Below are 14,196 nucleotides of genomic sequence, written 5' to 3' on the forward strand. Positions count from 1 at the left end.
ACTGTTCTTGTTAAACAGTTCAACTGAAACATTAGTTCAACTTTTTTTTATTTTCGTTAGTCCAAAAGTTTTTACTGTTCTTCTTTGTTTCTGCATTTTTTTCCCCTACTTGCTTTGATTGTTTTATTTTCCTATATTTTAATCATGTAAAGCACTTTGCATTGTCTTTGTACTGAATTGTGCTCTACAAATAAATCTACCTTACCTTGCCATCTTCTTCTTCTTAAAATGAAGCCAAACTTTCGATCGGTTTACCCGATGGGACTCCATTTTTTGTTTTGTTTTGCTTTTCTAGACTTGCGCCTGGTCACATCGTACTTGCTTACTGAATGCAGTGTGCGTAACTTGCGTAAAAAACGTGACGTAACTCGTGCCGCCCAGTGCTAGGCTCTATCGCTGCCTGGAATCGATAAGAGAATCGTTAAGCGAGCTGCCAAACGCTGCCATGGAATTGGAACACACGAAACCAGTTCTGAACAGGAAGCGGTTTACGATTCCCATCCCTATCAATGACTCATCCAGGAGGTCTCAACATGTAAGGCTCCGCCGGCATAACTCTTCCAACTTCGGTTTGTGATTCATTTATTTAAGGATAGGAAAGGAAAAAAAAAATGGTCTCCTAAGCGAAGATCCAAGATCAAGAAAAACAAATAAGCCTGTCTTACATTTAGAAAAATAACTCCATATGATCCTAAAAACGTGAAAGTTAAATTTTCTGCTGCATGTGTGGTCAAACCAACACATTTTTAACTAAAAACACATCATGCTACACCATCGGTTGGTGGCCTTTAGCTCAAGTACACTTGGGTTGAGTAGCATGACGTTAATCCAAAGCTCACCAGCAAATTAACAGCTGAATTGCTTCAAAGTAAATGTTTTTAAGAGGCTTAGTAAAATCCTGTAGCTTGAGTTTAAGGCCTTGATCCGGTTCCAAAAAACTCCAGTGTGGCAAAGAAAAAGAAAACCTATGTATTGATGTAAAAGACAGGAAACAACCAATTAGGTTGAAATCAAACAGCCAGGTAGGTTTGGAGAAGCTTTTTGTTGTCTTTAGCAACTAAAATCCTTATCTTAAAACCTTTATCTTTCTCTAAAATCAAAGCTTGTTTGATGATCTGAAAGAAATACTTTTTCACACCAATGTAGCTGAAGATGTGTCAGGAATGAGATATATTTATTTTATGTATTTAAATTTTTCCAAAGATCCCTAATGGTAGGTATGATTAGCTTAAAATAAATGAGTCCATTGGTTTAAAAAACGGCTATAATTTGTTTTCAGCAACCAAGCCGCTAAAAGCGATAGGATCCTGATCCTTCAGCCCATTTTTAACACAGATTCAAACAGATTCACATGCACCCATAACTTTTCACCCAAACAGACAGTACAGTGCAGTCTCCACGCACAACGATCCACAGAAACGCACGGAAAAATGTTATTTTTTTGTCTCTACACCCATGAATCGGGGGACCCAGTGAACTTGTTTGCCCTGTTTGAAGGCCTCCGTGTGGTGGAGTAGAAGTCCACGTAGTTGGTGTTGGCTTTAAATCGGAGCGACTGGGTGGCGTAGCCGTCAGGAGAGGAAGGCAGATGGACCGCCTCGTCCTCGTAGTGTTCCTCGCCGTAGCCTTGAGGCGACGACAGGTACATTCTGTAGCTGTTGTAGTTCTTCCTGTCGGGTTCGTCATAAAATGGCTCTGGGTGCTACAAGAAGAAGGACACCCGGTATAAAAAAATTTAACACATTTCCATAACCTGACTCCACAGAATAATCTCATAAAGCAATGGAAACTGGTTCAATTAGAAGATAAAAATCTAAGAAAATAAATTAAATGGGATTTTGCTGGTTTGGGCATTTAACCGATAATGTTAGTTATGGTTTTTCGAAAGAGGTTCCATAATTTCTATGAGTAGAACTTTCTCGTTAGCAAGGTCTTATTATTCTTATAGAAAATTCTTATCGGAAAATCGGATTTTCTTCGTTATTATCTGCTTTTACAACCTTATGTTCACATTATGAGTTTATGTGGCATCTTAAACTCATTTAATTAATGACATAGAAGAAGAGTTCCCAAATTAAAAGCTTGATCCATTAAGATCCCAAAACAACCAGCTCTAAATTGCTTTAGATTAAACTTTTAAACCATACCGAGAGCTTTCCAAGTATGTTAAAAGAGATTACTGTTGAGAGTAAATGGCACCCAAACTGAACCATACTGTGCAAGACACAACGGAACTGCGCTAAACTAGTACTAGTTTGACAGTAGGGCTCGTCGCAGATCAGTTGTGACTCGGCTCTCTACAAAGAGCACATGATCAGACCGTTTCATCTCCTATTTACAGTCAGCTTCCATTAGATGGCGGTAATGTGCATCAGTAAGTTCTTGGCAACTGTCACAAAACGGAAGAAGAAGAACTGCAAACACTACATTTTAAAAAATGACTTCAAAAGAGTGTGGTGCGACCTGGGATGATGTCGCGACTAAGGCTCTTATTGCAATTTGGGTGGAGGACGCTATCCAGGATGGATGACGGATGGAACAAAACATAATCCCAAAAGTTCCTAGTAAACAGCAGTAGTACCGTAGATCGTCACTAGAAGGCGAGCAACTGTGCTAGCGTGATGTGAAAACGGTCGTAAGGAATTAAGCTCGGCCCAGTTAATCGATCCAAGCTCAGTCCGAACTCTAGTCACAGAATTTTGGCAGTCAGAGTTTATGAGAACAGCTTCAAAAGGAAGCAGCATTTCCATAAGCACCCGACTGGAAGGACTGTATATCCCCTTTGGTCTGGGAGTGTCTTGGGATTCCCCAGAATAATTTAGAGATGGTTCCTTACCTGTGATCTTCTTATATCCTCTCCTGACTGAGAGGAGTACGTCCCGATAAAATAGGGAGTTTTCTTATCTGACCCTGCCAACAGACAATTTGATTAGTTTTCAAACATAAGGGGCTCCAACACTAAACATGAGGAACGCCACAATACAAACCTGTGTACTGCCGTCTGTGTAAACTGTCTCCATAATATGTGTCGAGTTGCATAGATGACTGCGCCCTCTGGTAGTTTGAGCTGTGTCTCCTTATCCCCAGCATGGCAGGCGAGGATGTTGCACTGCCACCTAGTGGTGAATACAAAACAAGAAATGTTTACCTATAATTAGACATAGAAAACCCATGTAAATAGTTATGTTGAGGATCAAATGTCAATGATGTAAGCAGGAGTGACTCTCCCCTAAATTAACATCCCTGCAGCAGAGATTATTTCAATCAGCCAATCACCATTCAGTTCCCCTTTACCAGTGGCCTGCAGGTCCTGAGAGGGGAGACACCCCGACTATCAGTTTAAAGCTATGTTACTGAACCAATCAGACTTCACCCTTACCTATGAAGCACTTGCTATCCAACGTATCCACCTATTTTAGAGGTGAAATGCCCGTGCTTGGAGGAAAACCACACCTTTATATCTCTCCTCTACAATCTTTATGAGAGCATTAGTTATGAAGTCACCTACTGCCTAACTAAAACCCTTTCAATGCAGGAGATCAGGAAATATGCTCAGATGGCATGGGAGACACACATCTGCTTCAGCAAAGGAATAGAGGGTTCTACAGATTCAAGCAGAACCAGGAAGTTTAGCTTTAGAGTGAAAAGAGTTCTATCCCTGCAGTTAGAATTAATGTACATTTAACGTACCAAACCAAAATTGGCAACATCTGAACTCTCAAGTGCCCTTAACATGGCACAAACATTTAATAACATAACTGATGTTCCTCATCGTTTTGCTTTTTCTTTTTGTTTGGCTTCAATCTGAGAAATGTAATGCAGAGAAGAGCCTGTTTCTCAGAACTACTATCCTACTGGGCAAATAGGCAATCCCTGTCTGAGCTCAGTCTCATATGACTTTAACCTACTATTGGTGCAGAGACCTTTGGTGTCTATCACTGCATTAGAACCAGAGGTAAATATTTACATATTTTGCATCTCTTATATATATATATATTTTTTTTTTTTTTTTTGTGAAAGTAATATTTCTTCTGCACCACTTAAGATTTTTTGTGGATGTATTACTTTTGAAATAAATAAAAGTTTTAATTAAAGTGCTCCAAGCTTTGACCTTTAACCTTTAATTCTTCTACATCAGTATAGTTGATATACCTTGAAATGTTCTTAAGAAATGGGGTCAAAAGATACAGAAAAATTATCCTGTTGTGATACTATAAAAATAATTAAGTATATTTTTTATGATTAACCAACGTTTTTCAGACATTATTTTTCTTTACCTTGACAGCTTCCCTAAAAATATGTGAGTTTTAGTATGTAAAGTACCTTGAGTCCATATGAATCACACTAAAAATATAATTTATATGTGTCCGTGCATACACCAATAATGCTTTGGTGTTTCACAAAAATGTATACATCAGAGCTTCAGACGGAGGTTGTACCTGACTGGATAACAGGAGACATCTGCAGAGGGCTGGTAGGCAGGGTGGGGTGGGAACGGTACCGGTCTCGCTCCAGTGTGGAAACCGGGGTGACAAAGTGGGTGTAGTTCCATCCATCCTGTTTGCATAAGACACAACATAACTTTAACAAATTACATTTAGTCAAATTTATCAACACTGTTTACTTAAACATACCCTAAAACATAAAATATAACCTTTGGTAAAGATTTCAACTCACCTGTTTATATAGACTCCTCAGCTCTCTGTATTGCCATAGCGTATTTAACACCTGAGCAGCAGCCTTAACTACTTTCATGGAGTACCTGCAACACAGAGCATGAGTAGTAATATGAAAAAAAAAAAAAAAATTCTATCAGTGTACCCTAAGAGTGAAAAAAAAGACATAAGTAAGAGTTTACAGCCAACACGACTACTCCATTACTGGGTTACTAATGCAAATCTACGTTGATTCACAGCATCAAAACCTTCTGCCAGGGCCCAAGCACCAAATAACTTTTTAAACTTATGTCACTATCTTTTTCCATCTACTTGAACCCCAGTCGGCCTCGGAAGATGGCCGCTCACGCTAAGCCTGGTTCTGCTGCAGGTTGCTTCCTGCAGAAGGTTTCTTCCTGTTAAAAGGGGGTTTCTGGCCACTGTCGCTACATGCATGCTTGCTCTGAGGGACTGCAGATATGTTTTCTTTAGATGGAAACATTTTGAACAACCTGTTACCTGCAAATAAAAAGGTTCTCATTAAAACTCTGAGTGAGTCTCTCAAGGTTGAAATGAGTAAAACAAGTTTAAATGTTGGACTGGTCACACTGGTTGCTTCCCATTTAAGTCATGGAGGAATCATCATGTAATGATCAAAGCAATAAATGGTTTTCTACTGGGAAAAAATGCTTATGAAGGAGACAGCATGTTCTTCTTACCCTTTCCCTCGACCTTTGCTGATGTCCACCAGCTTCTCAATGCCTCCGCTGTCGGCCAGAGCTTTGGCGTTCTCCATGTTGCGGCTGGTGACCTCATGCAGAGTGCAGCAGACCGATGCTACAGTGTCGTCAGACAGCACAGAGGGTGTGCTGCCTGGCAGCCGGTTCACCAGGTCCCGCATGGCGTACTTTCCTGCAGGAACATCATTCATTCGTTAGAGTTTTTCACACTGGATCCTTTATTTCTACAGCAGCAGCAGCACATTTTGCTCTGTATCAGAAGTTGAAATTGCTTCATGACTGTAAGTAAGATGAAATGTTAAAAGATTTCACCACAAAAGGACGACGAGCACATAATTCAACAGGAATGAAAAGAGAGATGTCTGGGTCATAGATGTTATTGTAATTTGTTGGATCTATGTTCTCAGTCAGTGTGTACGTACCTATCAGCTCCTTGTTGCGGCCATCCAGTGCCATGTTTCTGAGCGCGGTGGCGACAGAGCAGACCACCCTGTCGTTGTCCATCCTCAGCAGCTCCACCAGGATGGGCAAACCTTTTTCTTTACGCACAGCAGCTCGGATGTAGGCGGAAAACTGCAGATATAAACGAATATAGATTTTCACATTCTTCATTTTTCAGAGAGTACAGTGCAAAAGCCTGGAATCATCCCTCATTTCTTATTGAAGAATGATAAGTTCCCAATGCAAAGAGATGATCTACCTTCCAGTTTCCAGCGGAGAGGTTCTGCAGCGAGCCGGCGGCGCCCTCCAGTGTGGCCGGGTTGGAGCTCTCAGCCAGCAGGTTGAGGTACGGCTTCACCACCACAGGGTGCCAGAGCAGCTCTGCTCCCCTCAGAGACTGGGAGAAACCTGGGATGGGTCCAGCACCGTCCCACTGCACCAACGCCAGGAGGACAGGAACACATTAAACTCTGACAGCGTGTCTACAGAGCTTCTCTTGTTGCAGGCTTCAGGTTGTTCCAGATTATTGTGCAACTAATTTCAGACACTTTTTGTGCTTTTGTGTTTTATTGGGATCTTATTTCTGGGTTTATTATAATGTGCATTTTTTATTTTTTTTATTGTGTCTATTTGAACTCTTTCAGGCATCGCTTGGTCTTGCTCACTATGTTTTTTTTTATTTAAGGCACTTATTAAAATCTGTCTTAGTTATTAGTTATTTGGGACCTTTTGGATACCAGTCCCATCATTTGTTTGTTAAATATAATACATATGTATAGTTCTCTGTTAATCATAAAAAGCCTACCAATAGAATAATATATATATTCTAATGTTTAACTTTATCTCCCTCAGGAGTAAGATTGTTTGAAAAGGAGATCCCTTTTGTCAGGATAAAATAAATCATCTTAATTGCTAAGTTACATGGTTAGGAGAAAATGATGGAAATAAACAGGGAGGTTTATCTAAGTAGATGATAATAGTTACACCCTATTATTCTCTTCTATTTTCTGTCAAATGTTGATATCTCAGATCTATCTTATATAACATTTGTTATTATTTTGGTTTGTAAATTGGGATATATGTACTATTAAACAAATGTTTTAGCACCCCCTGGATTTTTCTACTATTTTCCATTAATTTTGCTACCTGTGTTACTTGATCGATGAAGTTAATAAACTTAACGTGGTTGGAGTTTAAAACTGATTTTCTTCTGTTGTCTTCTGATCTATTGATCAAAATAAGAGTTAAAGAAGTTCTGAAGAAAAATCCGTTATTATTGCTTTAAAAATGCCTTATATTTTTGTTTTTTTTACCTCTGAAATTAATACAGTAAAATGTTGACACTTCACTCAATTATTTGATCCCTCAGATAGAAACTCTACTTTTTTCCACCTTAAACCTGCAGCCTTCCTGATGCCATCGTACCTTTCCTTCTGGCCAGCCCCCCCTCTTCCGGCCGTGCCTTCTCTTCCCCCAGCACAGGTAGTCCAGCTCCTTCACTGGTGAGGAGAAACCTAACAGGGTGTCCAGCTCCTGGTTACCAAGGAGACGGGAGGAGGGCATCTCCACCTCCAGGCGGTATGAGAGGTTCCTCAGGGTGCAGACGCTATTTTCCACAATCTGAGGGGGAAACATATTTCTATTAGCAGCCGATACACTGATATGAAAATAAAAACATTGTTTCATTTGCTTGTTTTCTTCATTTTAAAAAAAAAGTGTAATTTCAGCCTGAAGGTGGCGCCAAATTAAAGCTCTTAATTATCAATGTTGACGGTTAGAATTTAGATATTTGGGAATTTTCATTGTAAAGTTGGAAATCACACATTTTAAACCAATGTTTACAAAAAACAAAGAGATGAAACATTGTTTTTATTTATTATGGAGCAATAATTAATCTTCATTGTTGTTAAAGTGATTAAAGAGCAGAAATAAACAACCAAATAAAGTTGTTTTTTTTCTCATAAAATTACTACCCCTGTCAAAAGGTGTTGAAGAAATATTTCACAAAACTGCTGTCGCATTAAAGACGCTTTAGCTATTTTAATGCTTATCCTCCTTTAGAATTATATATCCAGATTTTTCCTGATCTGTTTCAGGCCCTCAGCCGATATCTGGGTCTGTCCCTAATATAAACCAGAAAAAAAACACACAAGGTATAGTGGAGGATTTTTGTGATTTTTTTTGAAGACCTGCCCTCTCCAATAAAAAAAAGTGCACATAAAAACAAAGGAAACACCTATTAAACATGTGCGAGAGCGTGCACGAGCCCATTTCCCCTCCTGCACGCTCTGTTTGAAAGCTGCTGTTTGCATCGTTCATACAAGCTTACTTTCCAAAAGGAGATTTGCAATTTTCCCGCTATGTCAGACTCACCACCAGTAAGTGAAAGTGGGGACGAGCACATAGGACAGCATGTAAACATGTCACCAGAATGTTTGACAATTAGGAGGACCACTTATTTTGATGTTCCACCCAGAAAAAGAATATCCTCCACTATACCTTTCAGAATACTTGCAGTTTTATTTTGATTATCTACATGAAACTGTCAGATAAATTAAATTTCATATAAGTTATTAACATGCGTCTCCCTTTTCCCAAACCTGTGCTGGAACATCAGGTTAAGAAAAATAAGGAAAATAAAAAAAGTCTTTGGGCAATTTGAACATTTGGCATTTGGACAAGAAAAATAAAATTTACAAATCAATTTCCAAAAGAGTTTTGAGAAAATGAGAAAATGTTTTGCTCAGATAAAAATGAATTCCCTTTCAACTTGGAACTGTTACCTAAATTACTCAAACATTTTTGACATTAGCTACTACCCTGCAGCCCTGCCTCCCACATTAAATGTTTCCTGGTCCCTTCCTAATACGGAATCAGAAAATCTTTATTTTACAGATCTATGATGATTATATGTTTAAACAGAAAAGGGGAAATCATATTAGTTGTTAAATTGTTAGTTGCATTTTATAAATGCACCATGTGAATAGTATTTCTTTGGTTAATTATCATCTGTGTTTTTAGCTGATTTAGAGCGATTCTCCTGCTGGGAATAAACTGTGATCAACAGCAGCAGCTGTTTTGGTCTCTGCAGCACCTTGCTGTCGTAGTCCGAAGTGTTGACGCAGGCCTTCAGGATGTGCAGCAGCGAGTCCACCAAACCCTCGCAGCAGCGCAGCTGACTCCTCGCCTCCTCCCCTGCCGAGCTCAGGTTCCTGACACACAAACACATGTAGTTCAGACCACGCTGCAGTGCACGGGTTCCCCCACATGGTGGCCCAAACCTGCCCGGATACAGGAAAGAAGGGAGCCGCCCCTCCAATAGGAGCAGGAGAGCGACACAGCAGCACTAAACTCCCACAATGCATTTCTATACCATTAATGTACAGCTTTGGATGAATGGAAATGCTGCAGGCTGCAGAGCATGCAGTACGCTCTCTTTGAGCAGCTAAAGGTGATGGATTTTCCTCTGAGATGCAGACCCACTTCAGGGAAAACTGCACAAACCACCATAAACTAACCTCTGGATAAACACACTTTATGTTATAAGGAGCCGTGTTTGTTCCTCTAAAGCTTAATACTGCAGATAATTAATAAAGACAAAGACACCAGGCAGCTTTATCAGCTCTTCACAGCTGCATTTGTTACTGATGGGGCAACGTTATTATGAGCCACATTTACAGAATCATTAACATGACAAATAAATCCAGATGGCAGTGTGTTTTATAAGACAAACCGAATTAATGATGAAACAACAAGCAACTCGGCAGCCTAAAGAGGCAGAAATCCTAATGGATTTCATTTTTATTACATTTTGTTGTTTTGCATTTACAAACATCAATAAAAGTAATGGAAAATCTGGATTTTATGCGACAAAGTGACACATTACGATGAAGTGGAGAACATTAATTACAGAAATAAAAAATCCAAAAGATTTATTTGAATAAGATAATACTTTAGATTCAAGTCTTTATGGGTATAAATCTATGGCTTCTAACATCTACAGATGAAGATAAATCAGAGTGGATGAAGAAGGACTGTAAAATACTTAACTCTGGCCTTTAACTAGGCCATTCTAACACAACCTAGTATAGTAGTTTAAGCCTTAGAGTAGTAGTCTTGCTAGAGGGTAAAGTTCCACCTCAGTCTCCGGTCTACCGATCTCTCTTACTAAAGCCTTTTTCCCACTGAAAATACCGGGTTAACGAGTGTTTTTCAAACATGGCTCGACCCGCTAACAACTGGCATTCAGCTCTCTTCCCACTGGCAAAGAAAACTGGTCTCCCCTCATCACGCTGGGTTAGCATTGATGATGTCACCAGAGCGACAAAAATCAGGAAAGTAAACAATGGAGAGCAACATGAAAGGAAGCCAGGGTGTAGTCAGTGTTTTTTATCGTTTTGCACTATTATCTTTCCAAATCCCTCTCACCAGAGCTGCTCAATGTTTATCGGATGTAAACATAGTTGTTTCTTCTTGTTAGATCAGTCGAAACCGGTGCAGTGTGTTGACATCCGTACATTGTGTTGTTAGACTTTCAAACTTTATTGTCATCTTGTATACAGAGTGTATACAAGATTAAATTAGGTTGCTTACAGCTTACAACAGTGAAATGAGCATTGCCATTTAAAGTGCAGCAGTTATCCTCATATAAACAGTATTGGAGAAAATAAAGGAAAACCAGTTTAAGAAAAAATGGTGCAAAAGGCATTAATTTGGAAAGTTTCAGTGCAGTGCAAAATAAATAGTGTGCAAAATGCAGTAGAACATTGAGTTGCCACCTATTTATAAGGATTGTAAAAGTTTCAGCCATGTTTGTGGTGCAAAATAATGGTTCAATGGTGTCTTGTAATTTAGTGGATCAACCCGGCTCTGGTGTTCCCACAGCATGCCAATCAGAGCTGAGGTGATTTTAACGCTGTTCGTTGCCACCAAAAGCTGATTGTTCCCGGGTTTAAACGGGTTTTTCGGCCAGTAGGAAACGGGTAAAAGAGGCCAAAATCACTACGGAGCCCAAATTTATTTTCCTAACCAAAAAGCTTCACAATTTCATGTTTAATTGATTTATTTTTACCTGATAAACATAGATAAAAGATGTAAAAATTAATGAGAACTTTCCTGTCAGGTCTGCTTCTTCATCATTTAGACTAAGATGTATTGTATTTTTTGATAAAATATGAAGTTGTAAAAATCCAGCGCTCCTTTCATAACCTCTACCAGCTTCTAGGGGTCTGCTAAAGAAAGCATTACCACGGCATGATGCTGCCATCACCATGCAAAACATTGGAAATTGTTTGTCTACTTTGCCTATAACTAGACAATAAATAAAATCATTAATAGGTATGAATAATTATGTGTGACATTGTTCTTTGTGAGGAAATGTTAAAATAAAAGTAACAAAACTGTCCCTGTGACAACACACAATAAAGCTTTTGAATATTTTGGAAAGACCTTATTTGTACTTGAGCCATCTGAACTTGATGGATGCTCTGAAAGCTGCTTAGATCACAGGATTCATACCTAAACCTAAAAAAGTCTACGGTGAAATACATGTAGCTCCTCCTTGGGTTACAATATATGAAGGATCACCAATTTAGCTGCAACAGCGGCTCACCTCAGACAGCCTGTGGTGTTGCGCAGCAGCATGGAGGACTGGAACTTGACTTTGTGCTCGTCGCGGTGAGAAGCTGTGCTCCAGCCGGAGTGCGGGATGACGACCGTGTTGGTCAGCGTGGTCAAGGCATCGCGGATGATGGTCATCTTCACAGCGTCGCACGAGGAGAGGTTCCACAGGACTCCTGTCAAATCAGGACGCAAAGAAATTCAGCCTAAGATGTACCAAAGGCATGTTTTATCAAAATGACCTAAATGATGTATTAATACAATAAAACATGCAGAATTTTGCATCATACAACCACTAGGTGTCACACTAGATTTACAGGAGCTTGAACCCCATTAACCCTTTATAGGGCACTCAGTGAAGTACTTTGAAAATCAAAATTTCAAGCCAATAGTGTTACCTTATTACCTTTGTAACATAAAAAAAATATAGATATTTTGATGGCAAAATTAACGTCAATGTAATAACAAGAAACGCCAAATTGCCAGAATATGTTAGTGCTTCTATAAGGAATTTATGAAAAATACTCAGAGAGAGAAACACATTTTGTTTGTTAGAGGCATTAATGCTGATACTGGCACTTACATTTTGCAGCTTATAAACCTAAATGTAATTGTTAACTAGGCTTACTTTTCAACTTTTTGTTAAAATTTACAGTAGGTAATATATCATTCCAGGGCTCATCTAATTGGTCAAACGCCAAAATAAGATGTACAGCCATGTAGCAGTATTTTTGCTGAATGGCTGGATATAGATCTTGTGTTTCTAGACCTCACTGAGGGACGGGGGCAGTGGCGTGGCGCACCACCAGGTGTTGGCCAGGGGTGGCCACCCTGTGCAAAACCCTGGCCACCCCACTGGCCCAAAATAAACCAAGATATGAGTAGGTGTTTAGTTAAGTCTTTATGGTGTTAAAGGCAGGTTTACCACAATTGTAGATTCAAACTCTGAAATTATGGCTTTTACTTTCAGTGGCCACCACAAGATTTTTAGTGGCCCCATTTGGCCACCCCTATGAAACATTTTTGGATGCGCCACTGACAAAGGGACTCCATTTGTAATGGGTATGCAAGTAATCCAAATTGGTAACTTGCCCTATAAAGGGTTGAAGATATAGATTGACTAATTCTTTTAATAAAACAGTGTTGCTCAGTTTAAGACGGGCTATACATGATCTTGGGATTCTGATTTTATATTTTTAACATTGCTTTCCCAGAGTGGAATGATTATACCACCTAAAACAACAACTGAGACTGGATTTCATGGTGGATTTTACTCTAATATCCAAATCAAGTTAGATTTGGAAACGAAACATGTTTTTAGCCACCGAGAGGCTTATGCTGCGTTCACACCGGACGCAGCTTCCGCGACAGAAGCAGCGAGTTTACATGCAAAGTCAATGGTTGACGCGCGTCAAGGCGCAGCAAAAGGTCCCGCGGCGCGTTTTGAGCAGCAGGCGCAGCGCGTCTGAGCAGCTGAAGCAGCGCGTCGGGCGCGTTTATGGAATAATTCTGACTGGAATTGTGTCCCTCCTTCTTATCAAAGCCTAATACCGTCACTACTAAGGGTTTGCAAAATAATCGTCATGACGATGCATCGCGATTCTAATTTTTGTGATCTACTGCATCCATTCTTGAAGCCAAGAATCGATTATAAAAAAAAGAACAAATAAAATACATTAAACGGCACTGATTATCCTTATTTTGTTATTTTAAGTTTGATGAATCCTAAAATCTTTTTGTCAGTGTGTCCACGCCAGTAACAGTAATATTTCTGTCCAGTATTTGTTTTCATGGCAACACCTCCAAAAGTTGTTTCAATAAATACAGCTATGAATGAATTCAGTTGCTTTCAGTTATGTATCAATTGAAGACACGATCCAGATCACACCCAGCCAGTCAGCCACTGGTAATGGCTGTATCCTTTTCCTACAGTGTTCAGTGAAAATATCACAACGCATCGCAATATTTCAAGTATCGTGATGCATCGTGATAGAATCGCATCGTGGCATGTGAATCGTGATTTGAATCGAATCATGACTTCTTTGCCAATACCCACCCCTAGTCACTTCCATGCTGGACAGCTGCTAATGTAATTCAGAGGCCCATCTCTGTTCCTATGTAGGTGAAGATGTTTGAATTAATTATTTATCTTATCTAATTAAAATAGGCTCAAAGCTATTAATGCATACTTATATAAATTAAAGCCTATACCCTTCTAATATTAGGTTATATAGAAACTACGTGTAATTTGAAGCAGTATTACGGCTCTACACCTTATGTGCTCCTCCTCTGTCCAAGCGCTGGTGATTTAGAACTGGAGTTAAAAGATACCGTATTTTAAGCTCTTTTTATTTGTTTTTTTTGTTGCTTGGTCTCTGGCTCGGTTCTACCCACACATTTCCGATGGATTGTTGTTGCTCTCCTGCTTATTTTTCTTCCTTTTTTAAAAAGATAGAATTAAAGTAGATATTAAAAAAAAAAAAGCTGTGTTTCATAAAAAAGGTTATTTATTATTTGCAGCAAAATGACTCTAAACATTTTTAAGGCTGCAGTATAGATCTTGTTGCAGATCTTGGTAGAGTGGAGAGAGCCCTAAACAACTTGAAATTATAAACAGATGTTTGGAGTGTAGAAATGGTTCCATAAAGGCTTGTAAACCTGTTCAAATCCTCCATAGTTCTTCCCTGCAGTTCCTTAACCTTCCTCAGTGGTCACTCCTCTGAGCTCCCAAACAGACATTT

At 39.3% G+C, this 14,196-nt stretch overlaps 1 protein-coding gene across 2 annotated transcripts in view; it reads right to left on the reverse strand.

The window, feature by feature from the left end:
- Window positions 1-624: 624 nt before the first annotated feature.
- Window positions 625-14,196, reverse strand: part of LOC107082808 (plakophilin-4-like) — a 64,186-nt gene continuing 50,614 nt past the window's right edge. For both annotated transcript variants that reach the window (XM_015371675.1, XM_015371674.1), the window contains exons 12-22: window positions 11,448-11,631; window positions 8,931-9,048; window positions 7,262-7,456; window positions 6,096-6,269; window positions 5,818-5,968; window positions 5,375-5,567; window positions 4,678-4,762; window positions 4,440-4,557; window positions 2,988-3,116; window positions 2,837-2,910; window positions 625-1,702 (exon numbers count right to left, since the gene is read on the reverse strand). In XM_015371675.1, coding sequence (XP_015227161.1) covers window positions 1,448-1,702; window positions 2,837-2,910; window positions 2,988-3,116; window positions 4,440-4,557; window positions 4,678-4,762; window positions 5,375-5,567; window positions 5,818-5,968; window positions 6,096-6,269; window positions 7,262-7,456; window positions 8,931-9,048; window positions 11,448-11,631 — 1,676 coding nt within the window. In that variant the 3' untranslated portion in view covers window positions 625-1,447. The remainder of the gene's footprint in view (window positions 1,703-2,836; window positions 2,911-2,987; window positions 3,117-4,439; window positions 4,558-4,677; window positions 4,763-5,374; window positions 5,568-5,817; window positions 5,969-6,095; window positions 6,270-7,261; window positions 7,457-8,930; window positions 9,049-11,447; window positions 11,632-14,196) is intronic.

Source organism: Cyprinodon variegatus, unplaced genomic scaffold (genome assembly GCF_000732505.1).
Source record: "Cyprinodon variegatus isolate N-32 unplaced genomic scaffold, C_variegatus-1.0 Scaffold63, whole genome shotgun sequence".
Taxonomy (NCBI): Eukaryota; Metazoa; Chordata; class Actinopteri; order Cyprinodontiformes; family Cyprinodontidae; genus Cyprinodon; species Cyprinodon variegatus.